This window comes from Lethenteron reissneri, chromosome 2, assembly GCF_015708825.2.
Source record: "Lethenteron reissneri isolate LAM-NWPU_2019-01 chromosome 2, ASM1570882v1, whole genome shotgun sequence".
Lineage (NCBI taxonomy): Eukaryota > Metazoa > Chordata > Hyperoartia > Petromyzontiformes > Petromyzontidae > Lethenteron > Lethenteron reissneri.
The window spans coordinates 5340534-5368486 of NC_083780.1; the positions used below are offsets into that span (position 1 = coordinate 5340534).

The 27953-nt window shown below is 48.9% G+C and overlaps 1 protein-coding gene across 1 annotated transcript; it reads left to right on the top strand.

Moving 5' to 3' along the window:
* The first annotated feature begins 97 nt into the window (after window positions 1-97).
* LOC133341686 (chondroadherin-like) lies at window positions 98-27953 on the top strand. Its single transcript, XM_061550290.1, has 4 exons — window positions 98-146; window positions 3144-3316; window positions 9470-9613; window positions 27723-27953. The coding sequence occupies exons 1-4, from the start codon at window positions 98-100 to the stop codon at window positions 27951-27953; spliced, it is 597 nt and encodes a 198-aa protein (XP_061406274.1).

A 27953-nucleotide genomic window follows, 5' to 3' on the forward strand; every position in this document is an offset into this window, starting at 1 on the left:
TTACCCTACATTATTCGGGAGCGGCGCAAAGTTCAGTTTAAAACAGGTAAACTCCAAGAAAAAAAACAGGTTCAACAGCTGTGATTCACGTGCAGAGATGAGCCAGATAAATGTCAACACCTTGGCTTGGAGACTCGGCTCAGCAGGTGTCGCACGGTACGTAGCCAACCGTGCTAATATGAGGTGCGCGACGTTGCTCGACTCTGTCCATGAAACTTCACTTTCACGCGCTCCACGTGACCACACATTTTCAGGCAGGCGAGGAGGCAGGCAGGGAGTTCAGGCTCCAACCCGCTGCCGAGACTCTACAGAATGAACCGGCACACCTGCACCGGCCCATTGTATCACATGTTATGGGTAGATCGGTGGGTACGTAGACGGTGAGTTATACCTAAGCTTAAGCAGACCGATCCTCAGGTGTAATTGTCTAGATATATGCGTAGGTGCAGTGAGGGAAAAAAGTATTTGATCCCCTGCTGATTTTGTATGTTTGCCCACTGACAAAGAAATGATCAGTCTATAATTTTAACGGTAGGTTTATTTGAACAGTGAGAGACAGAATAACAACAACAAAATCCAGAAAAACGCATGTCAAAAATGTTATAAATTGATTTGCATTTTAATGAGGGAAATAAGTATTTGACCCCTCTGTAAAACATGACTCGGTACTTGGTGGCAAAACCCTTGTTGGCAATCACAGAGGTCAGACGTTTCTTGTAGTTGGCCACCAGGTTTGCACACATCTCAGGAGGGATTTTGTCCCACTCCTCTTTGCAGATCTTCTCCAAGTCATTAAGGTTTCGAGGATGACGTTTGGCAACTCGAACCTTCAGCTCTCTCCACAGATTTTCTATGGGATTAAGGTCTGGCTAGGCCACTCCAGGACCTTAATGTTCTTCTTCTTGAGCCACTCCATTGTTGCCTTGGCCGCGTGTTTTGGGTCATTGTCATGCTGGAATACCCATTCACGACCCATTTTCAATGCCCTGGCTGAGGTAAGGAGGTTCTCACACAAGATTTGACGGTACATGGCCCCGTCCATCGTCCCTTTGATGCGGTGAAGTTGTCCTGTCCTCTTAGCAGAAAACACCCCCAAAGCATAATGTTCCACCTCCATGTTTGACGGTGAGGATGGTGTTCTTGGGGTCATAGGCAGCATCCCTCCTCCTCCAAACACGGCGAGTTGAGTTGATGCCAAAGAGCTCCATTTTGGTCTCATCTGACCACAACACTTTCACCCAGTTGTCCTCCGAATCATTCAGATGTTCATAGGCAAATTTCAGACGGGTATGTATATGTGCTTTCTTGAACAGGGGGCGTAGTGTGTTACCAACTGTTTTCTTGGTGACTATGGTCCCAGCTGCCTTGAAATCATTGACAAGATCCTCCCGTGTAGTTCTGGGCTGATTCCTCACCGTTCTCATGATCATTGCAACTCCACGAGGTGAGATCTTGCATGGAGCCCCAGGCCGAGGGAGATTGACAGTTCTGTTGTGTTTCTTCCATTTGCGAATAATCGCACAAACTGTTGTTACCTTCTCACCAAGCTGCTTGGCGATGGTCTTGTAGCCCATTCCAGCCTTGTGTAGGTTTAAAATCTTGTCCCTGACATCCTTGGAGAGCTCTTTGGTCTTGGCCATGGTGGAGAGTTTCGAATCTGATTGATTGCTTCTGTGAACAGGTGTCTTTTATACAGGTAACAAGCTGAGATTAGGAGCCCTCCCTTTAAGAGTGTGCTCCTAATCGTAGCTCGTTAACCGGTATAAAAGACACCTGGGAGCCAAAACTCTTTCTGATTGAGAGAGGGTCAAATACTTATTTCCCTCATAAAAATGCAAATCAATTTATAACATTTTTGACATGCGTTTTTCTGGATTTTGTTGTTATTATTCTGTCTCTCACTGTTCAAATAAACCTACCATTAAAATTATAGACTGATAATTTCTTTGTCAGTGGGCAAACGTACAAAATCAGCAGGGTATCAAATACTTTTTTCCCTCACTGTATAGAGGGAGTTCCTTGTGCACAACTTTGTTGCTGCATATTATCTGCACTCATGTGCGTTTCTCTTATTAATAAGTTTTTCTTCCTTTCTATAATGCCATCCGCACAAGGTTGTCCACAGGCCAGGGTTATCTGAACTGAACTATCCCACACCCATTCACTTCTCTTCTTTGATACGGCTGATGTAGATGCGGAGCAACAACTACAAATTCACATTCAGGTGGTCAAGCTAGATAACCCCGTAAGGAGTAGCGGATTGTATCACCGAGATGTCTCCTTCGTATTTGTGGATCGGGCATTGCGTCGTAATATACATTCGTTAAAAGGTGGCAGCCAATCGGACATTTTCCCCATTAACTCTGGCGTTCCGCAAGGATGTTTTGTCTCGAACATAACTTATTCTGTGTATCATTGACGACTATCTTTCTCTCGCGAGACACGATCCACTCCTTTCCAGGTGACGGCGCACTACATTCATCATCCTCAAGTAAATCACACAGCTGAAAGTAAGAGTCACGTGGCTGCCCAAGGCACAGATAATTAACCGTCAAGCACCACTGTCCTGAGTACGACTGCTGATTCTGGCGACCAGAATCAGCAATCGACACTCGAGCTATGCACTTTCAAATCTAGATTAAAAACGTGTTTATTTAGAACTGCTTTCTGTGTTTAGTTTGTTGTCCTTCCCCCGCACATTTAATGATCACGGTTGGCTATGTACGGTGCGAAATAATTTCAACAAACATACACACGTACTGTACTGCTATCTTCCCATGTGTATATTTTCCGTCTTCAACAAACGAGACAGTAGAGATTCATGACACACACGATTCGATGCGTTTATTTGGCGCGTAGGAATCGATCTTAACTGATCAATCAGTTCATCGGTATCAAGTTACAGAAGGGGTCTTCTGTTCTTGCCGACAGTAGTGGTGGCAGTAACTCTGGAAGTATTTCATAAATTTCTAACGAAGTCATTGTGTTAGAATTATTGATTCATAATGGTTACGTAGTAGTAGTGGTTTCAAAAATAGTTATACTATTAGTATTATCATTCGTGGTGATGGTGCTGGCGGAGTAGCGATGATTGAGTATTGGAGGAGGCGAGGTCTGTGCAGGAGTCTTTGGGTCTCGCTCAGAGCTGGGAGCACGCGGAGTCGCGTGCCCCTCGCAGTGTTCATGCGGTGTGGTTTATGGACTCCAAAGGACAAACTGTGCAGGAAAGGGACTGAGTTCAGTTCCCTCTGGGATCTCTGACAACACCCAGTGGCTGGATTTGGAGGGAAATCGCATCGAGAGACTCACACAGGGGGTGTTTGACCCAGTGGGGCCTCACCCCCTCGCTCCGTTGAGAACTGGTGCGGTTAAATAAAGGATGCTGTGTTACAAATGGGAATTGCTTTATGTTACTGATAGCCTTGTGATGTCGTTTATAAATAACATTTACTGAGGTTATATATACACTGAGATTGCCCCGTGACAATGATGATAATGCAGGAGTTGTTTATTTTAATAAATACAAGTGTAATGTAGCTCTCAGAGACACCGTTTTGTTCAGTTATATGTATATTATGAATAAATTCCGCCGACTCACTGATGATTCAAATAGTAACAGCGAGTGACTATATACACTTGGGTAACTTAGATAGCTCTATTCTGAGACAAAATAACTCTAGCCTTCCAAGACAACAAGGTGCCCACTCCAGGGTGATGAAGACGACCCGCTCCAAGGTGACGACGGTGAAGGCAATTTCCCCACAACAGCAGCCCAGCGCCCCGGTTCGTGCCGGCTCTTATCCACCTCAGACTCGGCCACGCTCCTCTTCCCGAACCCTTTCTCACCGCACCTGGCCCTGTCTGTCTCTGCCCCTATTACAATTTACGACCGTGAGGCCCCGTGCTTCCCCTCATGTGACCCTGTCAACGCTTGTCGCATCAATCATTATTAGCAACCACTTAGGTCCCACATTTCCCTAACGTGACCCTGTCTGTTCCTGGTACATTAATTAGTAACCATGGCCATGGGGAGCCGTACTGTCCCTACATTACCTCATACTGTCCTTACATCAACCCCCCCCCCCCCCCCTTATTTTAAAAACATAGCCGTCCCGGCTAACACAATTTCAAATTAACCTCTTTCAGGCTGAATAGATCCCTCCTCTTGGTGTGAATGTTTAAAATGGTAAAAATTATTACCACCGAGGTACATGATCATGTCTGTTTCAAATCGAACAATACCACTCCATCTATGTGTTTATTATCTTCCGTACTAACCCAGTTCTTAGGATTTGAAAGCAACAATACTTATTTTTCCATCCACCCTAAAAACATACAAAACACCGTTATTATTATGTTGTTGAACAATGTGTTATTACTGAATTAAAACAGCATGCCAAAAATCGTACCTCAATATTCATGAACATCTCATCGTAGCTTCTACACATATGTAGTGTAGCACGAGGTAGTTGCAGGAGGCACCTTCTTTATTATAACTCTAAGCTCGACAGGTTTGCCCCGTAGCTTCCTGATTTCGTACAGCCTAGCCTAAACACAACCCTAACCGCGTTACACTGACGGCGTTGACCAAGACGGCCAACAACTATCCGGTCGGGCAATAATCGAACAAAGGACAGTCCCTCCAGAAAAACGCGGAGTTTTTTGGTGATTGTTGCAGGCAAAAATCATTGATTATGCGGCACGTTTTCTTAAAAAATGCGATGGAATATGCGGGATATGTATGCAATTTTATGCGATTAAATTGCGGGAACTTGCAAAAATTGCGGGAACTTGCAAAAATTGCGGTTTGATGAAAAAGAGAAAAAAAAGTGATTCCCCCAACACCCTATTCACTAGGCTACTACTTTAATGTAAAGAATCATTTCTTATTACTTCCTATGATAAGCAAGCATACTACATCACAGAAAGTGCTGGGAATATTTAAGTTCTCATCTTGTTTTATTTCAGACCTTAACAAACAGATGGCTCAAACTTACAAAACATTGAGTCGAACAAGTTCTGTAGCTTTACAAAATGAATATGCTACAACTTCTGTAAAAATGAATAAATAAAATATTAAAAAATGAAATGTGTGCTTCCTGTTTTACAGAGGTAGCTATACAAAACAGACATCTTCTGTTAAAATAAGTGTTTTCAGTGCACAGTAACGTAAGCAATACAGTAACAGTACAGTCTTACAGTAATGTAAATTTACATACTACTAACAAAAAAGTGCAATCTTACAACTGTAATGAGTGACGTCACTTCATAACGTTCCCATGGCAACAGGGGAAATGGCTGCGCTTGTGTGAAGTAAACGCAACATTTTTCAACTTTCTGCTAAGATATATGTGACTTTTTGCAACGAAAATGCGGGGATTATGAAATCATGCAAGCCCGCATATTTTGCGCGCGGAAATCTGCAATTTATGCGGCGAAAGTGCGGCGTATTTGAAAAAACGCGCCCCCCGCATAAATATGCGGACTTTGGCTGATTTTGCGTGGAAACTTGCGATCGCATAATCGCGTTTTTCTGGAGGGACTGAAAGGAGGCGAAGACGACCTCTCTCTCTCTGCAGCTTATATCCTACTCAGCGCGGCCTGGCTCAGCCCTGGCTGAGCCTTCCTTCTCAAACCCACTTGCGCGTTCCAGGGGCTTCTCGATGAGGTCTCTCGTGACCACTGCCCCAGTTCCTCCGCCCTGCGGGCACACCCCTGTATATTCTCAATGGCGTGTGCGCTAACTGCCCACCGCAGTTGCTGCTGCTGGACAGCAGTTAGTGCTGTATTACTACATCACCCCTTCCCCCTCTCTTAAAAAAAACAGTTGTCACGGCTGACAAAACAGCAGCTGCAACCGGTGGACAGGTAGAGCAATCCCCGAACCGGAGCAACACCCCTAACACCGAAAAAAAACATAACATACAGTCACAACACAACGGCGGTGCATTCCGCGAACCAACAACACACAGCCCCCAGCACAACGTGGTGCTCACTGCAACCTGACAGCACACCTGACACAACACGGTGCCTCCCGTGAACCAACAACACACCCCGCACAATGCGGCGCCCCCTTTCCCCACAGCAGGACAGCTGACCCAAGGGCTGATCGATCCGCAGCAAATATTGCAGGTCGCATGGTCAGTCCGGATGGTGAACCACCTACCATACAAATAGGGCCGATATAGCTGCACAAAAAAAAACTATGGCCAGCAGCTCCCTCCGGGTCACAAAATTACGCTGTTCAGCGGGGGGAAAAACACGGCTGCCATAGGCCACAACCCTTTCAACCCCATCGACCACCTGAGCCAGGACTGCCCCAATGTCCATGTCGCTGGCATCGGTGTCGAGAAGGAAGGGTTTTGTAAAATCTGGGTACCCCAAGGGCGCCGCATCCGCTAAGGATGTGTGAAGCGTAACAAAGGCGGCATCCTTGTCTGTGCCTCAACAAAACTTTTGGCCTTTGGCAGAGAGTGCGTGCAGTGGCTTCACTATCATCGGAAAATCGCGCACAAATCGACGATAATACGATGTGAAGCCAACAAAGCTACGCACCTCAGCGACAGATGTGGGAGTCGGCCACATCCGGACACAAGCTGTCCTTTCCGGATCCATGGTGACACCTGACACACTCACAATATGTCCCAAATACTTCACCAATGGTTGTAACATATGACATTTCTGGGGCTTAAATTTCAAGCCCGCAGCACGCACTTTGACGAACACTGATTCAAGGCGTTGCAAGTGCTCGTCAAACGTACTGCTGAAAACAATAACGTCGTCCAAGTAAATCAAATAAGACTTCCATTGTAGCCCCGCCAAGACCATCTACATGAGACGCTGGAAGGTGGCTGGGGACGAATGGAGACCCATAGGAAGCCGATTGAATTGGAACAGCCCCTGGGGTGTGTGGAACGCTGTCTTGGGTCTAGAGGCCTCGTCCAGTGGCAATTGCCAGAATCCTGAGAGCAACTTTAGGGTCAAAAAGAACTGCGCACCTAAGAGGGCATCCAGAGAATCATCCATGCGAGGCAATGGATATGCAGCAGCCACCGAGATCTTGCTTAATTTACAGAAATCGATGCAGAACCAGAGACTCCCATCCTGTTTCTTGACTAGCACAATGGGGGCACCCCAAGAGCTAGTGGATGAGGAGATAATGTCCACTGCCAACATCTCGTCGACGGCCAAGTGGACATGCTCTTTTTCTGCCGGGCTGAAGCTGTGTGACTAAACACATCGGTGAACTTCTCGAATAGTTTGCGGAGCTGCTGGCGCTCCTCGGAGGATAACCAGACATTCTCGTTACACAGCGCATTGATCCAAGATGCGTCAGTCCTCCCCTCGTGCATCATGCTCGCCACAACCCCTCCAGCCGGTAGAGGGCCTGGGGTTGCGTGTGCCAAAACGGCACCGGCCAGAACCACGATCGGTGAGGGCCCCGAATTGAGGACCTGCAAAAAGAGGTCCTGGCCTTCCGACACGGCCGTCAAGGCGCCTAACAACCCGGGTGTTCTTATAAAGTAATTAGAGGGAGACAAAAGGAAGCCCGTCTCCGGTGAGTCCAATTTCAGGGGTCTGCGCAGCCTGAGGGGTAGCAGGATTTGTAACACCGGTGGAACGATCACGGGCGCCTTATTTAAGGCCCGTAGACTGGTGGCCAGGGGGGACAAAATAGTGGGAGACTGGAGGAAGTGTAACCGATGCCCCAACGGCATTTTCACAGAACCCTTGTCCACAAGAATGCGAATGGGCATCTTGGCCAAAAAGTCAGTTCCCAAGAGGAATGGCACTGCCAAGGTCCTGGAAACTAGAATGGGCCCCTCCAAATAAATTTTGCCAATCCTGACCGATGCCACAATGTGCCCAAAATACCCAAACTGTCGCCATTTGCAGCAAAACAACCCCCTTGAATCGGCCGTAACGGACCAACGTTGTGTAGCAACAACTGAAAAATGCACTCGGATATAATAGTGGCGGACGCCCCTGTGTCCACCAAAACCCGCATTTCGACCCCCTGCACGTACCCAACCACCGCCGAGGACCCGGCAGCGGCTGCCACAACTCGATGCGCGAGCGCATCCCATTGGTGGATCTGCCTAGGCCACCCGGCGGATGGCAACGAGCGCGCAGGGGATGAACCCAACACCCCGACGATGACCCTGCGATGATGGACCCTAACCATGCTAGATGCGAGAGGTGAGGGGAGCGGCCATGTTATTGATGCATCGCGACCCGCCTGGGACTCAGTAGCCGATGCTGACATAGAGCCGAGGGAAGGCGGAGAGGCCTTGTTGAAGGCCACGGGAGCGTTGCGGCAGCCCCGCTCGATGTGGCCCTGCTGACCATATCGGAAGCAAGCCACGTTTGCAGAGCCTTGGGGGTGAGGAGGTCCTGCCCACCATTGCTGCTCTGGCTGGCGATCTCCGGCACCCCTCCCGCGGCTATCGGCCACCACCAGGGCCACGAGGGAGTCCTCCCCATGAGGTGCGGCCACCCCTGCAGGCACTGGGACCCCCGCTCACGCCGCCACACCGGGCGACTGTCGCAAGGCGAGGTGAGCCTGTATGTTTTGTGCCACCTTCAGTGATGTAATTTGGCGTTCCTCGGCGATGGACAAAGTGATCCCGAGCTCACACACCAGGGAGAACAATCGTTCCAAGGCTAGCGAGTCCAGTGCCTTGCCTTCCAGGCCGGGGTAGGCAGCCTGTGCCAGCGCCAGCAGGGAGAAGAAGAAGGCAAATGGTGGCTACCCCTCCTCCCGCCGCCGCAGCGAAAATTTCAGGCGCGTGTTCGACAGTGGTTCGAACACCGCAGCCATCTGTTAGGTTGCCGCCAGAAGCGACGCTCTATCCGCCGGAGTACCCGCAGTGCCCTGTCATCCAGGCATGTAGGGAGCGCCTGCAGAGCCTCTTCCATTGGCCAATCCACTGATGCGTATGCCGCATCGAAGCAGCGATGAATGGGCGGACTGGTGGCAACCGACGTAGCTGCTGGCCGCCCGAAATGAACATGGGCCCATCCGATGGCGTCGCGATGGAAGCAGCAGCGACGCCGGGTTGCTGAGCTGCATCAGCTCCGGCGCCCGGCTGCGGAGTCACGGCGCCAACAGTGGTGGTGTGCGGAGTTGTGGCGGCAACAGCGGCAGTGTGAAAAGTCACGGCGGCAACAGCAGCAGTGTGCAAAGTCGCAGCGGCACCGGCGGCGATGTGCGGAGTCGCAGCATCAATGGCGGCGGTTTGCGGAGTCGCAGTGGTAATAGCGGCGGTTTGCGGAGTCGCAGTGGTAATGGCGTTCGATGGCTGCGTCGTGGCTAAACTGGCGCTCAACTCCCGTGGTGCGCCCGTTGAGGAAATGGCGCCAAATTTGAACGAGGCGGGAGCCGAAATGGCACCAGAAGTTGAGATATATAGAACCCCAAGCCAGGCACATGTTGGTACATTTCCACATTTTGTATTTGTCTGGGAAGTGGCTGTTGGTCTTTCCCCAGGGGGTGTTTGACCGCCTCATGAGTCTGCAGAAGCTGTATTTGAGCGCGAACCAACTGTCGGCTCTCCCTGCCGGGGTGTTTGACAAACTGACACAACTCACTTATCTGAGTCTGCGAGACAATCATCTGAAGTGCATTCCCAGGGGAAGTTTGCTGGGCATGTGCGTCTCTAGAGCTGGATGTACAATGCCTATCTGAAACCTCTTCTTCTGCACTGCTTGACGCATGAATGGGTAGAGGATGTGTGTGGGAGTTACCACCTTGCACAGACCACGGTTTGTGCAGTGCAGTCGCTAACGATCGGCTACTGCACAAAAACTTGTATCCACCAGCAGGTGTGCCCCGCCAGGCCACTTTGTCGATTCCAGTTCAGGTGTCGGGTTGGTGGTTGGTTATTGTTTATTGTTGTTGTTGGTTATTGTTGGTTGCTGTTCTTAATGGCAGAGTGAAGCACTATCAGTCAAAGTGCACCGTTTACAGTACAGCTTGGTTAAATATTTACTCAGGTCAATTGTTCGAGTTGGCCATTGTGTGCTGACGACAGTTCCGGGACATTGCAAGAAGAGTAATGACGAAGCTAGAACCCTGGGGACCAGTGTCAGTGTAATGGCCACCAAATTTGAAATCACAACAGAGTTTACTAACCACTGCCTGCATTAGTAAAGTTTAGTTCAAGAGATTCAGATTAATTTTATTTGGAATGTTGGACGATAACTTGAGGAGTATTGCATTTAACATATAATTATTATGAATCATCCTCATGATCATCACCATCTCTTCACGATACTGAACGAGTGAGGGCATTGGGTGTCATCAATCGAGGCGACGTTGCCCGAGTTCGGCTCGAGTCACTCACCAGCTGAGACGCAGGCTGCGTGAACAGGCGCAGTTCCATGGGTTGTTGTACAGAAAGATGGCTGGGGTCGACTTGCGCCAATCACAGAAGCCGCGTAACAGTGACTGATGATGAACCCCACGCGTGCGTCATAGACACATGTATCACTCAGAGACTATTTTATATTTAACTAGCGGGAAGTACCTGGCGTTGCCTGGGCAAAAAAGACACACACACATAGACTTACACCCACACACAGATACTGACCCACATACACGTAAACCTACACGCACACACATATGGACTCAAACACACACATCGACTCACACACACATGGACTTAGACACCAATTCCCGATGATGCCACAGCTCGAGCAATTTTCTCCCTCTGGCAAACTTTAGCGAGGAGCAGGTTGAGAACAAAGGTGTTCATACTCTTTGGTTCTTTCAGGAAAGTCTTGCTGTGGTTGTTCCCACCTGATGACGGACGCTTGTGTTGCGCCCAAAACGTCGTGATTTATTTAATTAATTTATTTATACCTACGTGACTTTACCGAAAGAACCAAAGAGTATAGATCCTTGCAATCACGATAACTTTAAATCTAGAAAAAAAGTGTTTTCAGTACCGCAAAAGTGCTTCGAGGAAAGAAATGACTCTTTTTAGTATTAATGTCTTCCAAAATTTCACGTAGGCTTCTCTTTGTGCATCCATCAGCTGTGGTAAATTTTTCTCAATACATTTAAGAAGCTGTAATCCATCGTATGATATTTCACGTAGGATCTGTTGAGCAAGGGCATGCAGGTTGTCCCCGTAGGCCAGGGGTCGGCAACCTACGGCTCCGGAGCTGCATGCGGCTCTTTACGGGCTGCTTCTTGACGATATGTACGTATGTACAGTATGTACTCAGATGCATTGCGGCTCTTGAAATACTGAATTTTGTACCGAATTGGAAAGAAATGGCTCTTCTTGTTAATTTGGTTGCCGACCCTGCCGTAGGCTGTTGGTAGTCCCATAGACATGAGGTCTTTTCCACCAATGGAGTTTAGTTTGTCCTCAAGGAGAATGAGGGCCTGGTTGAAGATGGCATCAGAAAAGTTGACGTCGAGGTTTGAATTTTCTCGTTGAGCTCTGTGGAGGATGTCCTCACTTATGGCCTCTGTATTTTTGGCAGAGTCCCATGGGGTTAGATGGGCTGCAAACTTGAAGATGTATGCATAAGAGCAATATCAGTTGGGAAGGGGACTAACAGACACTTCTATCATAGCTTAATCATGATGCTGATCGTCATCAAGAATTCCACGAAAATTGCAAGCTTCTCTGTATGTTTGACAGACAACCCCTTCACTGTTTTGAGGTCTTGGAAAGATTTGGGCCCTTTGACAAGACTGAGAAGCATTCGGAGAAAGTAGCACTCCTGTTTATTGGAATTAACTGTGTAGAGTCTTCGTAAGGCATCAGATTCACCGTTAGCAGCACGTCTCTTCCATGTTTTTTAGCAGTCCATGTATAGTAAGAGGGAACTTAATGGTGGAGCAGGTTGGTAGCAAATGGGTAACTTTGGCACGAAACAAAGAACGCCATCAGGGTGGTATCTGTGGTGGCATACCGACTGTGGTGGGACCTGCCAGCACTAAAGCAGTGCATACCGGCTGTGGTGGCAGCTGCTATCACTAGAGTAGTGCATAGCGACTGTGGTAGTACCTGCTATGATAGCAGCAGTGCATACTGACTGTGGTGTTACCTGCTGTGATTACAGCAGTGCATACTGACTGTGGTGGTACCTGCTATGATTACAGCAGTACATACTGACTGTGGTGGTACCTGCTATGATTACAGCAGTGCATACTGTCTGTGGTGGTACCTGCTATGATTACAGCAGTGCATACTGACTGTGGTGGTACCTGCTATGATTACAGCAGTACACACTGACTGTGGTGGTACCTGCTATGATTACAGCAGTACATACTGACTGTGGTGGTACCTGCTATGATTACAGCAGTGCATACTGACTGTGGTGGTACCTGCTATGATTACAGCAGTGTATACTGACTGTGGTGGTACCTGCTATGATTACAGCAGTATATACTGACTGTGGTGGTACCTGCTATGATTACAGCAGTACATACTGACTGTGGTGGTACCTGCTATGATTACAGCAGTACATACTGACTGTGGTGGTACCTGCTATGATTACAGCAGTGCATACTGACTGTGGTGGTACCTGCTATGATTACAGCAGTACATACTGACTGTGGTGGTACCTGCTGTGATTACAGCAGTGCATACTGACTGTGGTGGTACCTGCTATGATTACAGCAGTGTATACTGACTGTGGTGGTACCTGCTATGATTACAGCAGTGCATACTGACTGTGGTGGTACCTGCTATGATTACAGCAGTGTATACTGACTGTGGTGGTACCTGCTATGATAACATGTTGTATATATAGGCCTTTTTCCATTATCAATATTAAGAGTAATTCTGCCAATATTTTTTCCTTAATAATCAATCGGGGTGTAGCATGAGGCACAAACAAAAATGTAACAACCACCCTCACCCCCCTCACGAGCAGCCGCCTTTGTCACTCGGGACCAGAGAGCCGGAGGTACAGTAAACCATAAAATGGTAATTAAAAAAAACCAGAACCAAAGAGAAGATGTCGGGAGTTCTCTAATGAGATTCTGGGGAGATCTCATGACAACTTCAATGACCACCACCAAACAGGCGGCCAGCTTGTCCAGGGCAGCGAAAACCAAACAGACACGTTTTTGTAGGCTATTTTAGTTAAGGGAAAAGTTCAAAACATAGCGACAAGAATAAGTGAACACCATAGACCCACACACTCACTCCGATTAAAACCAGGCTAAAATCTACATTAGTTATTATTATTTCTCATTCATTATTTTAATACTAATGTTATTCACATTAAATATTATTATTATTATTATCCTTCCATCTACACGACTTGACCGAAAGAACCAAAGAATGAAATCTTGGATAAAAATAAACCAAATAATAATTATGAAGTATTGGACCGAGGGTCGTCCAGAAGAATCAAAGGCGAAATAAGTCAAGCATACATAACCAAGATAAAATGTATTCCATAGAGAACCCTCCCAGCGATTACTTTACACTGCATTCTGTTAACACTGCAATACAAGTCACGCGTGCCCAGCTTGACGTGAGATAGCATCTGCGCTGACTTGGCAGAGCGTGACATCAAACAGGTGAGGAGTAGACACAACGGACATCGATACGGCTTGGGATCAGTCGAATCAGTGATGGTTTATGGCAGCGGTGGCCCGTGGTCGGTTCATTAATCGATCTTGAATGTACTGGCTCCCGACATAGGAGTGTGGAATTTCCACATCTGCCTTGCGAAGAAATTGTCAAAATGTTGCAACAACAGTAATGATGACGCTCCAACCAATATCAGTATAACGGCCACCATATTTGAAATCAGACCAGCAGTGGATAGACAAAGGGCTTGGAATGATGCATTTGATGTTTCTAACAACACCAAGCCGTTCGCATGCTTGATCGGTGAGTAAAATGCAACCAACGCTGTTTGTAGTCGTTACATTGACGCAGCTATAGTCGTCATAAAATAGTGGACAGCGAGTGTCTGAGGTTTCTGCGCAATGAGGAACTCGCGTCTCTCCCCGCTGGGGTGTTTGACAAACTGACCCAACTCACTCATTTGCTTCTGTACAACAACCAGCTGAAGAGCGTTCCCAGGGGCGCGTTTGCCAAACGGAGCCAGCGCTGCCATGAACGGTCGCTGCTATATTTCTGGGCACCGGAAAAGAGACGACGCTCAGCACGAGTAGCGTTCAGTTTCCAAAGCTACCACGTTATTGACTTCCACGGTCATCGTTAGCATCATCCTCGTCATGGTGCCCTCTTGTGCTACGAGTTAATCTGCAGTGTCACTGAGCAGTGAGGTGCGCATCAGTGAACATTGTATGGAGTGAATTGTGTGAATAATTAGAGGTGATATTAAGCGTTTTTAGAAACTCACGCGTGATGTGCGGACTTGGTCAGTGCAGAAACAACAGAACAACGTCATAAAATAGCACAACATCCACACAATACATGAAAAAACAACACCCTAACAAAACAACCATCCAACACCACAGAACAGTACAACAAGAGCAATAACACAAACGCAAAACTCTCCTCAAACAGAAATTTGCCACACATCCCATTGTAGTAGCATCCTACTGAAGACAGAGTCTCGGGACTCGAAGAGGCTGCATTGGACAAGCGCATTTTGGAATTCATTCCACTGAGCGAAACACTCCAGGGGGGAGAGCTGTTAGTTGATCACTGAGCACGAATCGAAGATCAGCAGCCTCCGTTTCTTGCTGTAGAGCAGCCTTTACAAGAAAGCGTCGCTCTTCACACGGCAGTGGAGATCAACACGGGTCCCTAAGTCGCGTAAGCGGCGTCGTGTTCACCTCACATCTCGGCACCTCGCTCCATGCCGTGCTCATGGTCTGTGCGGTGCAGTACAGCGACCCGCACGGTGTTCAGGACAGTCTTTTCACATGATACAGGCGGTACATACAGCACGGAATAAAAATACGGGACAGACATGATTCATGCGAACAGACAGTGGCTCGGGTGCCTGGCACTGAATCACCGTGGTGAGTGGGACGGCTGTCGAGATTGGACAGTGGAGTTGTAGCGGCGTTGTGATACTCAAAGACATCGGATTCAGGCCCGCACAACAGATATAACAGACTAGATTTACCTGTTGGACGTAAAATTCGAATGTTTCTGTTTTTTTACTCAATCTTTTTTCATACGCAAATTCTTTTTATAGGTAAAACTCAATGAGCTATGTAACTCTTTTTTCCGAAGCAACCTGGCCACAAATAAGAGCTTAACGAAGTTGCTTATGTGGAAATGTATAGCAACTAATTAATCTAAACGTGTGTTTTTAAATGTGGAGGGACAAAAACCCGAGGACCTGGAGAAAAAAACTCGACGCGACCACGGAGAGATCATCGCCACTCGGGAGGCGAATGTGGCGGAGCGTGATGCTGGCTACCCACCTCCTCGTCTACCGTGCTGGTCTTCATAGATGCTGGCTCACAGCACTTGCCCCAAAAGTGTGATGAGTCTATATGGGGGATCTTTGTTTTGTTGTAATTATTCGTAACGAATCACTATCGCCGTCGCAATAGCAGGAGCCTCAGGGTCTCGTGCCTCCACCAGTGCCGTCAGACTGTCAAACACGCCGGGCTCGAGCTTCGTGATCTGATTGCCATTCAACCACAAGTTCTGCCTGTCGGTGGGGATTCCCGCAGGCACAGACGATAAGCGTTTGTTCCGGCAGTCCACAGTTGGTCCTGAGCACGAACACTGCGAGGGACGGGCGACGGTTTAGAGGCGACTCACAACGGCCTCCCCTTGCACGCGAGCGGCGTCGTGTGTTGTCCAACATTGACACGAGTTTCCTCTTCCTGAATCTCTTCGTAACAATGTTCTTATCCAACATTTTTTTACAGTGCTTAGTGTTGACGTGTTTAAGTGGTTATATTGGTTCGTTCATTATACATTGATTGATGGTTATTCATTTGCATGTTTTTCTTACAAGGTCTCCAATAAAAGAAATGGATTTCAAAAGTATCTCGTCTGGTGAAATGTAGATTTGAGTTTGTATATCTATAGGAGATGTAGATTCAATATCACCAGCGTTGTTATCACTGAAGTGCTGTACATGATAGCTGATTTATTTAGAAGATAATCGATGCATTGTGTAGAATTTCTGTTCAAGCAGTAAAAATGTAGTTTTTACTGACATCATTGCTGACATCCGTTATGTAAGCAGCACTATTGTTATTATTACAGGAATGGCTCCAAATTATTCAACTTTGCCACTTTATTCTTGAGAATTTTCTCAGTGTAACATTTGTTAAACACAACAGCTTGTGATTGCTATTTACGATCGTTTATTTTTGGCGTCTGTCTCTCTACGCTGAGATATTTGCTGATGATGGATTAATTAATTGCATTATAACCTCGTGAGACTCTCTAACGCCCCTGGGAATGCTCTTCAGCTGGTTGGTGTGCAGAGTGAGATATGTGAGCTGGGTAAGTTTGTCAAACACTCCAGCGGGGAGACGTCAACTGATTGCTGTTCAAAGCCAACCGCTGCAGATTCCCGAGCTCTGTCATCTGATTGCTGTACAACCGCAGAGGTTGCATGTTGGTGGAGATTCCGGCAGGCACAGACGCGAGGCTTCTCCACATGCAGGTGTCCCTGGGCATGGACACTGCGTTGGACGGGCAACATCTGCAGTGGTTGGCTCTGCACATGATCCAGCTGCAGAGCGTTTCTAGGGGCGCGACTGGTGGTGGCTACACACGTTACAGTCCCACAGAGATTGTGATGCATCGAATCAACACTGACAACTTGAATAAATTGGTCGCTATTTGCTGACACCACAGTCAATGCCTCCACCAAAGAGGGTGTCTGTGACACCGCATTCGAGGGGGTCAATAAGACTCCCTCCGCCGGGTTCACCAAGGGCAATTGTTTATGCAGCCTTAATGGCACAAGCATCTGCGTGGCTGGTGGAACACGTACCGTGCGGCTAACCATAGCCTGCACAACAGCATTGATCGCAGTATACTTCGTAGGTGTTGTCAATAATTTTAGACGCTGCCCCGATGGCATCTCAATACAGCCCTTATCCAGATGAATGTTAAGGGGCAACCTGCGCAAGAAATCCCCACCCAATAAGTACAGCATGGACAAAGTCGTGGAAATCAACACAGGGCCATCCATACGTATATCCCCTATTTTTATTGTAGCAATTATGCGACCCACAATCCCACGACTACCAGCGCTGCTCAGCTGATGAAAACACGCAACTACCGTAGGCGATAACCACCTCTCGACCCTGCTGGACTTACGACAAGACACTGCTGATGCCCACATCGTTGGCGTCCTTGTCCAGGATAAAGGGGAGGCCAAAATCCAAAAAGACCAATGGTGGTGCATCTGTCAGACGCGAGCGCAGCTGCTGGAATGCCTCTTCCTCCAGAGGGCCCCAATAAAACCTCTGGTACTTCACCGTCAACACGTGCAAGGGCTTCGCAATGGTTGAGAAGTTGGGTACAAACCGGCGGTAGTAGGACACGAAACCCACAAACCTGCGTACCTCTGGAACTGTTGTGGGAACAGCCCAGGCCCTCACGCAGGCCGTCTTTTCCGGGTCTGTAGCCACTCCAGACTCACTGACGACGTGGCCCAAGTAGCGTACCGACGACTGCATAAGGTGGCACTTCGACGGCTTAAACTTCAAGTTCGTGTTCCGGAACCGCAGGAATACCTAACGTAATCGGTCAATGTGTTCCTCGAATGATCGGCTGAAGCCAATGACATCGTCCAGGTAGATGAGGCACGTTTGCCATTAGAGGCCTGCTAAGGACAACTCCATTAAGCATTGGAACGTCGCCGGTGCAGTCTGGAGGCCCATAGGCAGACAGTTGAACTCGAACAGGCCCTGTGGTGTCCGGAACGCTGTTTTAGGCTGGGAGTTCGCATCTAGTGGGACCTGCCAGAACCCGGACAATGCATCAAGTGAGTCGTCAATACGTCGTGGGGGATATGCGTCGGCAAGTGTAACGGCATTGAGGTGTCGGAAGTCCATGCAGAATCTCAGTGACCCATCTGACTTCTTGACTAGGACCACTGGTGCCCCCCAGGGACTCGAGGATGGAGAAATTATGTCGGACCGCAGCATCTCCTGCACTGCTTGTTGGATGTGCCCTTTTTCCATTGGGCTCATTCTATATGTGTTTTGGCGCAGGGGTGCAGCGTCTCCCATGTTGATGCGGTGCTGCAACAGATTTGTGTGTCCTAGGTCGAACGGTCCCCAGCTGAACACGTCCAAGGACTCATGCAATAACGAGTGCAGCTGGTGTTTCTGGTCGGGCGGCAATCCCGGCTCAGGCCCCGCCAGCTGGTCCATCCACGAGTCGACCCCCCTGTCCTCAGACTGGCTGATGCTTCCTACAAGTTCAGGCTCCATCCCGGGGGCTCCTAGTGACAAGGGACTAACGTGGGCCAGAACCGTTCCCGCCTGCACCGTAGCTGTCTGTTGGAGGTGTTCAGCATCTGAATGAACAGATGCTGGTTCCTCTGGACAATGGTTTCGGCCCCCACCACTGCGTGGCGATCTGTGGCAGCTGACGCCGGAGTCACCAGGATGGGTGAGTCTGGCCGGGCAGTCATGAAGGAGGACCGATATCGCAGCAGAATCAGCATCTGGGCTGCCGGGGGAATGGAGACAGGAATGGAGACAGACTCACTGACCAGAGCCTGAACGTAGGGTACCCCCCGGCCGGCCCCCTCCACCTTTAGGAAATGGAGATGAGTTCCCTGGACTTCTACCCGCCCATTGGTCAGATCGATTTTCATTGGCATCCGCCTCAGGCAGGATACGGGCAACATTGTGGAGACAAGGATGGGTCCTGCTACCGAAAGCTGCCCAATCTGTATGGGGGCTTCAACCTGGCCCAGGAAGCCCATGCTGCCTCCATTTGCTGCAATGAACATCGTATTAATGGGGACTAAAGGCCGGTTTTTCTCCGGCAACATCTCATGCATGGTGCTCGAGATGATTGTGGCCAATGCACCTGTATCAACCAACCAGGACCGAGGTTCCAGATGTGGCCGCTACCACCCGCCTTGCCAGCTTCCTCCATTGTGTGGCTGAGTCCGGCCACTGACCAGGCGGCTCACTATCCTGCAGTGCATGGTGAGATGACGGGGGATGGATGTGAACGGGCCGAAGATGGGGTTCCCCCCTTTGGAGTGTGTCGCAGCAGGGTGAATGCGCCCTTGTTACATGGTGTGGGCTCCCCCCTTGGGTGCAGGCTGGGCTCTCCATGTGGTGCGAATTGCTCCCCCTTGGTGACGTAGGATAGGCCCCCATTGTGGTGTTGGGCGGCCCCCCCTTGTAGTGGGAGGTGGGGATTGGGGGGTGGGCCTTTTCGTGAGCCCATCCCTTCTCCCCTCTCCGTCCTGTGTCAAGGGGCGTTGGCCCCCTTTATGGTGTGGCCCCCCTGGTCCCTGTCTCTCTCCGCCACAAAGCGATGGTGAGGCGCTGCGTGGAACTGCTCCATGGCGCACTGGCAATTGTGTGTGCTACCTGCGACTCGCCGGCATCGAAGGTAAATAGTGACGTTACTTCTGGTTGTGACGTCACGCCCATCCGCACCGCCAACCCCGGCCACGACGTCACTTCCGGCCATGATGCTACTTCCGTACGCGATGCCACTTTCATCCTCGATATCAATTTCGGCCGTGACGCTACTTCCGTTCGCGACACCACTTCCGGCCGTGACGTCATGTCCGTCCGCGACGCCACTTCCGGCCCCGGCGCGGTCCCCGGCCCCGGCGCGATCCCCGGCGCGGTCCCCGGCCTCGGCGCGATCCCCGGCGCAGTTCCACTTCCGGTCGCGATGCGATTGCAGGCCGCGACGCGATCTCTGGCCACGGCATGGTCCCCTTCCACCGACCAGGACAGTGGAGCCCGGGGCCCGACACTGACGGCGCCCACCCCGAGGAGGATCCTGATGAGGTCGCGGCGTCGGGAGTGTATTTTTTCCGCCCGACCGAGAGGCCGGGCAGGACGGCATCACTCGCCTGGTTACTGTTGGCGTTCGGCCGCGGGGGGTTCCAGGTGGTTTTGACTGCCTCCGGCTCTGTGCGGCACCCCCACGCCACATGCCCCTCTCGACCACAATAGTGGCAGAATGGGGTGTTTCGTCGGGGTGGCTCGGCGCGGTTTGTAGAGGCAGCTGCCAGTGGCGCGGTGGCTGGTCGCGCCCCTGGTCTCTTTGCTCCGCCAGTCCCCAGATTGCTGCGTAGACCTCCTGCAGCAATGGCTCCAGCTCAGACGTCGGGGGACCATTCCCAGCTGCTCCCCAGGCAGCCTACGGCGATGGTGCAGGTTCGGCGGTTGGTGTCGCTGGTCCCAGTAGCGCCGCGGTAACGGCTCGGCTGCGCCCCCCCGCCGCGCCAACCACCTGGCCTACGGGTAGCGCCCGGCCCATGACCTGTTAATGGGCTTGCAGGATCCAGGCAGCCCACAGCGAGGTGCATTCCTCCGGCGTCACCACGCGCAATACAACGCCGGCACGGCAAGCGTAGGCGATGAGGTGCTCGACCACGAGGTTCTCGAGCGCCTCGTCAGCCACGCGAGGGAAAGCCCTCCTAGCCAACACGAGCAGTGCACCCCTGTAGGCTAAAGGGGACTCTCTAGCCCCCCGCTGACGGTCCTGGAACCGTCTTAAGGCGCCCTCATCTGGGCAATAGATCTCCCCCAACGCCTCGTAGGCTGCCTGTAGCGTGATCTTGCTGTGTGAGGGAAGGGAGTTGTAAGAGGCGAGCGCATCGTCGTCCAGAACAGATGGCAACGCTCGTAGTACCTCTTCATCTGACCACTCGAGAGCGTGGAAGGCAGCCTCGAATCGGCGAACAAACGCCTCCCAATCCCCTCCTTCGGCCACGAATTTCTCGACGGGCCCGAGCCGGTGCACCCGTCCTGCCTCCTGCTCCCCGCGTTGGGTGGTTAGCCCTGGTGGTTTTGGCAGCAGCAGCGGCGGTGGCTGGCGTGATGAGGCTGGTTGTGGCTCCCGCCCGGCTGGCTGGTCGGCCTCCGGGTCCCGGGGCCCCTCCTCCGTGGTACGTGTGGGAGTGGGGGTCCCGGTGCCGGCGGGCCCCCCATAGGGAGCTGCTGCAGTAGCTCCTGGAATGCCCTCTCCACGTGGGCCATGCGGTCCTGCATGGGGTCCTCCATGGGGTACGGGCCCCCTGCTGCTGCTCCTGGTAGCCCTGCACGTAGAGGATCCCCGGCCCCTGTTTCCTCTTCTGTTGGCTCCCTTCCGTGGGAATTCTTCCGAGTAGCCAATGTGAATCCCACAGCTGCCACCAGATGTAAAGGGGAGCCGACACAAGGTTGCAGGGGGTTTGTCCTTTAGTCCTCTTCTCCCATCCCCACCTGTCCCCAGCCATCTCAATCTCGTTCCCGCCAAAGCTCCCCTCTTCCCACCCGTTCTCCCCTTATGTCTCCTTGAATACCCCTTCCCCTTCTCCTGTCACCGTCACACTAACCCTCCTATTGGTGGGAATCCTTCCCCTGACACCCCTACAATATTTACACGTAAGATGACATTACATTGTTTTTTGGACATCGTTTATTTAAATATATGTGCCTTTAAAAAGGATAATTCTGACAATCTAAATTGAGAAAATTTTACCTGATAGATGTTTATGATTGTAAATATCTGTCAGATAAAATAACAGGGAAGTGTTTTCTCTGGATAACAGATCTTTGTGAACAGCAATTGAGTTTGCTTGAGTAAATACATCTCTGTGAAACCGAATCAGGATGTGAGAGGCATCAATGCGAATGGATTCCCAATGCTCATGGACAATTGTCCATGACTATAGCGGAGTATCAGGCAAGGGAGATAACGCGCCCCTGAAGGACATCCACCATGGAGATGGAGTAATGACAGCAGCTCGTGTGCAGGTGCTAGGTGTATTAAAACATCGCATGGTCGTGACGATGGCTTGCAGTGGATTGATCATGCCTCTTTTTAATTACGTATCTACGTATTGATTAATATACATTTCATACTAAGTAGGTGAGTGCCTATGGTTAATGGTTTCTGCTCAGTGAAGAACTCGCGTCTTTCCCCGCGGGGGTGTTTGACAAACTGACCCAGCTCACTCATCTGGTTCTGGACACCAACCAGCTGAAGAGCATTCCCAGGGGCGCGTTTTACAAGCGGAACCAGCACTGCCAGGAACGGTGTTGAGTTTGTTTTGTTACCTGTGCTTGTGTACCACTGTTTGTCAAGGCGGTATCAGCAAGTTATTTGTCAAGTTACACAAGGCGTCGTGGAGTCGACTTAGGCTGTGGTTTCAGGAACACATTCAGACCCAATGAATACAGCACCTGACCCCGCTGGTGAGTCTACGGTAGCTTTTCCTCGGTGGTAACAAATTTACGGAGTTTACCGCATGCGCAGAGAAGTTGTCGACACTGACTCATGTCGGTCTGGACCTAAACCGGTTGAAGAGATTGCACTGGCGGCGCTCAATGCCCCGCGTCAGTTGTCAATCTCTCCAGCGAGGAGTAATAAATTAACAGAATAAGGTGCAGCCCTGCAATTGCATGGCTCAGCCTCAAAGCGTTACCTGGTGTGGTGTGTAAACATCGCCACTCGGGAGGCGAATGTGGCGGAGCGTGATGCTGGCTACCCACCCCCTCGTCTACCGTGCTGGTCTTCATAGATGCTGGCTCACAGCACTTGCCCCAAAAGTGTGATGAGTCTATATGGGAGATCTTTGTTTTGTTGTAATTATTCGTAACGAATCACTATCGCCGTGGCAATAGCAGGAGCCTCAGGGTCTCGTGCATCCACCATTGCCGTCAGACTGTCAAACACGCCGGGCTCGAGCTTCGTGATCTGATTTGTGTAAAAATACAGATCTCGCGTGGTGGTGGGGATTCCCGCAGGCACAGACACGAGTCTTTTCTCTGCACAGTTCACAGTTGTCCCTGAGCACGAACACTGCGAGGGACGGGCGACAGTTTAGAGGCGGCTCATAACTGCCTCCCCTTACACGTGAGCGGCGTCGCGTGTGATCCAACCTTTATTCGAGTTGCCTCTTACTGAAGACTTCCCTGCAAAGATTGTTCACAAAACATGTTGAGTGCTTAGTGCATTTATAAATGAATGGTATAAATTGATTGTTTCGGAGTTTTGTTGTGAAATCTATTTGTTTCTTTATTTTAATTACTGTAATTGGTTTGGATCATAAGTGTAATTATTTATTCATGATGTATTAAGATCATGATGTATCCCTTGAAAATAGAGATCTGTATTCCAATATGCTCGCCATGATCATCCCACTACTGGATGAAGGTCTCTACAATCCGTAGTCACAACCATGCGATGTATTAAACAACTTCGCACCTGCGCACGAGCTTACTGTCATTACTCCATCTCCATGGTATCCGTACTTCAGGGCGCGTTCCCTACCTTGAATGCCACCCCGCTATTGTTATCGACCATGGTCAATGTGCATTGGCCATCGTGGATTAATCCATCATCTCTTCTCGTGCCATAGCCTGGCCAAGCCTGCTTACCTTTATCGGTTTGATGTAACTTGCTAAAGTGTTTTCTCTGATCCACGTGTTACTCTGTCTCTCAATGTCATTCCAAGTATGTAACTCGGAGTGCTTCTGTGCGCACTTCTCGGTTGTGCTTCTGAACCATCTGCTATCGGAGGTGGTTCACACGGATCAACGTGTCTTGTTGTAGGCACATTGGAATGAATTGTTTCATTGTGAAGTTCAGGTTTACAAAGACACTCCAACCTGCTCTCGTTTGTATTGTTTTATTTGCATTGTTTTAGTCTCCTTTTAGATGTTGCTAAAACCTTGAATACGGAAAAGATGTTGTGCTAATAACACATTGTTACAACTTAAATTATACTATGAATAGCCTCAAGATTGTCAATGTAAACTACATCATTGCAGGTAATAAAATAATTAATAATCAAGCGAAATGTTGTTACATGTGCAGTGACATAGAATCGTTCACTTAGAGGCCGTCCATAAATGACGTCACGCACCTAGGGGGGGAGGGCCAGACATTTGTGACGATGTGTGACGAAGGGGGGGGGGGGGGGGATTGAGAAATTTGACATCACGTAAAAATGCGCAACTTTAAATAAATATAGACAACACGTTCTACTTGATGAAATAAACTTTTAATAAATGTTTTCTCCTACAACATCAGTGCAGCGCCAAATTAACTACGCACTACAATGACAATAGCTTAACGCGATTTGAAGCATGTTTTTTTTAGGGGGGGGGCGGGGCAGAGCTTTGTGACGTCGTGTGACGTCGTGTGACAAAGGGGGGGGGGTCAAAAATCCTCTAAAATGGCGTGACGTCATTTATGGACGGCCCCTTAGCAGCATAGCGCTGGTTGTTGGCAGGGAAGGGGATCTGCAGCTACAGCAACCCTGACTGACAGCAGGTCACGTGATAGACAAGAGAGAGAGAGTGATGTAGGGGAAAGGTTACGGCAGGGGCCACATCGAGAACCTGCTAGCATGGTCCAGAAGGGGGGCGTGGCCGGGGCGGAGCCAGGTCACGCTAACAGTATAAGAGGGGCCCTGAGAGGGGACCTCTGGGCTGTCGTTTGGAGTTGGAATCCCGTCGTGCTGCAGGAGTCTTCACCACCGTCTCCGTCTTCACCATCTCGGCGTCGCCAGTCAGGCAGTCTGCCAGCTGTCTTGACTGGGAACCGTAGTTGCTAAAGTGTGAACTGTTAAGGCTGTTAATAAACAGAGGGCCTCCTACTCTTATTGTCTCTGAGTCAGTCGCTACAATACGCACTCATATAATAAACTAAACACCAAACAAGTGCGATAAAATTATTGTTGGAGGGATTCCGCTTGAAGCCGCATCAATTTATCCTACTTAGGGCTATTATTGAGATCAGATCGTGATCCAAATGGTAATATTTACAGGTGAAGTCTGTCAATTTGGAGTGCGTTTGAAAATATTAGCGTTCCATCTTTCCCACAGTTACAAATGTCAATCCGTGGATACTGCTCGCCATGACGTATGAATAAGAAATATGAAGTGACAAAAAGGATTGATTGACTTTCCCCAACCATAAAGAGTCACTGCGCATGAAACACGAATATTGGTTAAATACTTATATTTGTAAAAGGGTTGTCAAGCCCCCCCCCCCCTCCAGTTTGATTTCTCCTCCCCCCATCCCCACCCCCACCCCTGTCCATTCTCTAGAGGGGTATCCGAGTTAGGGAAGTAGACATTGGGGATGTAGAGTTTATTGAAACATTGCATAGACAGGTAAAAAAAAAACAGTAACAATCTTTGTACTTCGCATTGTGTCTCTACTGGTGTCAATTCCTATACTTGTCCTCTGCGTGTTCTTGAATGGTTTGTTCCTTTAAAATACTTTTGGGAAAAAAGGCTTTTGACAGATGCACGGGGAGGTGATTCTCAACACCTACGGGTTACCAGACAAGGTAACAGACGTTATAAAGAACTTTTTTACGATGGCAGTCAATCTACATTGCAATATAAAAGATAATTTGAATTTGTTAGCTCAAGAATATGCTTTATTAATTCAAACATGTGAACAGTGCATTAATTTCATATGCGTAGTGAAGGTAATCAGCATTTATATTCAAGGCCATGATTGCTTAGACTGGTAGAGGCAGATACGTTTTTTAAACACGCCCCTGTGAACGCTCTCAGTTGATTGACGTTCAGATGAGTGAGCTAGGTCAGTTTGTCAAACACCACAACAGGTAGAGCCCCCAGCTGGTTCGCCCCCAGATACAGCTGCTTCAGATTCACCAGGCCGCCAAACAGCCCAGCAGGGAGAGACACGAGTTCCTCACTACGCAGGAACCTCAGACACTCGCTCTCCTCTGTTTTCTGAGACTTTAACAGGGTGCATGTAAATACGACTATAAGGAGCACTGGCTATATTTTATTCACATATCAAGCTTGTGAGCGGATTGGTGTTCATACCCTTTGGTTCTATCGGTAAAGCCACGTAGGCAGAAAAATAAAATAAAAATAGCAGACATGTGGAAACCATCCCCATAGAGGCTGTTCAATCTTGATTTGTCGCTTTCGTGACTACAGGAATCCATACTCTTTGGTTATTTCTGTAAAGTCACGTAGATAGAAAAATTAAATAAAAATGACAAATGTGTGTAAACCCTCCCGGTAGAGGCTGTTCAATATTGATTTGAAGCTTTCGTGACTGGAGGAATCCATACTCTTTGGTTCTTTCGGTAAAGTCACGTAGGTAGAAAAATAAAATAAAAATGACAGATGTGTGGAAACCCTCCCTGCAGGAGCCAGAGTCGGTCCACCGGACCTCCTGAATACCACAGAGATCCAGGCGGTACCGGTCCAGCTCCCGACAGAGGAGTGTCAGCCTCTCCTTCTCACACAAGCGTTGTTTCCCCAGTGCCAATGCCTACACACGATAGCAGGTACAGTGCTCAGTTATGGGTGAGTCGACTGAGGTGATGCCAATTTCCGGTTAAGATATTCGAGAATTATACTAGACACGGTCAAGAATATAACTTGAATATACTACTTCCCGGCATAGGAATGTGAAATTCCCATAGCTGTTTGCAAAGGTGGTTGACAGTGTGATGCATCTGATCGACCTGAGCCTGTGTGAGAACCAGTCTTTACTCCATGGCGGATTCGATCTCCTGTTCAGTTTAAAGGAACTAAAGTTGTATGCCGAACCGGTTGACAGCTCTGCCCATGGGTGTCCTTCTCAAACTGAACCAAATGACCCGAGTAGAGCTGCACAATCACAACTGTAGACCATTCCACAGGTCCAGGTTTTACCCACAATCACTGCAGTCCGTGTACACGATGCATGGTCATAGAGGGTTGTGGTGGATCATGGATCAATTGGTCATAGTGAACCTTTGTCTATGTCCGTGAGTGTCCTCACACACAGACTCTTTGATAATCACACTCTACGTAATGCAGGAATTTCAGGAACTTGCCACCAGCTCAGCAATTCCAGCCCTTGCCATCGGCTCCCCGTGTTTCGTCCATTGTGGCCAACCGCTGAACATGGAACATCGCCAAAGAAATAACTTAGAATGGCTAAGTGTGGCAACATATTCCGTCTGATGTCATCATGAAGTCACTAGACAAGTTACGAAGACTTAAACATAGCAAACCGATATCGCACCTGCATGGGGAAATGGAAGCATATTGATGCACCTGTAGATTTTAATGTATATAAATGCAATACTTCGAAATCCATATAAAATGTAGTTTTATTGACGAAAGTGAGTTGCTTTGCTACACTGAGTATGAACTCACTAAAAGTCATTGCTGTAAAGCAATTTCACCCGAAATCTAACGAACGTGTATGTTTCATCGTATGATTCCATTTGTACCAAATAGATATTTTTTTGGGAACCAGCGACGGCTCTACCCATTGGGATGGTTGAAAGTTACCAGTTGTTCCTTCATATCATGAACTGGCGTTGGTATTACAATTGCAATAAAGTGGAGGAAACAGAAACATATAAGTTAAAACCTATTTATATATTCCGCATTATCTTAATTTATTCATAAAGGCTCGAATATTTAGTTAAGAAAACAAATGCTCGTGGAATATAACAGACAGCCTTGGTGTAGTGAACTCTAATCCAAGCACATATTATCGAATTTCCACATCTTGTATTTGTCTGAGAATCGGTTGATGGTCGTTCCCGAGGGGGTGTTTGACCACCTGGTGAATCTACAGAAGCTGTATTTATATACAAACCAACTGTCGGCTCTGCCTGTCGGAATTTTTGATAAACTGACTCAACTAACTATTCTGAGTTTGTATGAAAACAAACTGACGGCTCTACCCGCTGGGGTGTTTGACAAACTGACCCTGCTCACTGGTCTGAGTCTGCACGACAATCAACTGAAGAGTATTCCCAGGGGAAGTTTGCTGGGCGTGTGTGTGTCTAGAGCTGGATGGACAATGCCCATCAGTTCCACCTGA

Excerpts from the sequence above, each read along its gene's own strand:
- LOC133341686 (XM_061550290.1), top strand. The coding sequence starts at position 98 with ATGAGCCAGATAAATGTCAACACCTTGGCTTGGAGACTCGGCTCAGCA. Across the intron at positions 147-3,143 it reads TTGGAGACTCGGCTCAGCAG|AGCTGGGAGCACGCGGAGTC; the intron begins GTGTCGCACGGT and ends GGTCTCGCTCAG. Across the intron at positions 9,614-27,722 it reads ATCTGAGTCTGCGAGACAAT|AACCAACTGTCGGCTCTGCC; the intron begins CATCTGAAGTGC and ends TATTTATATACA.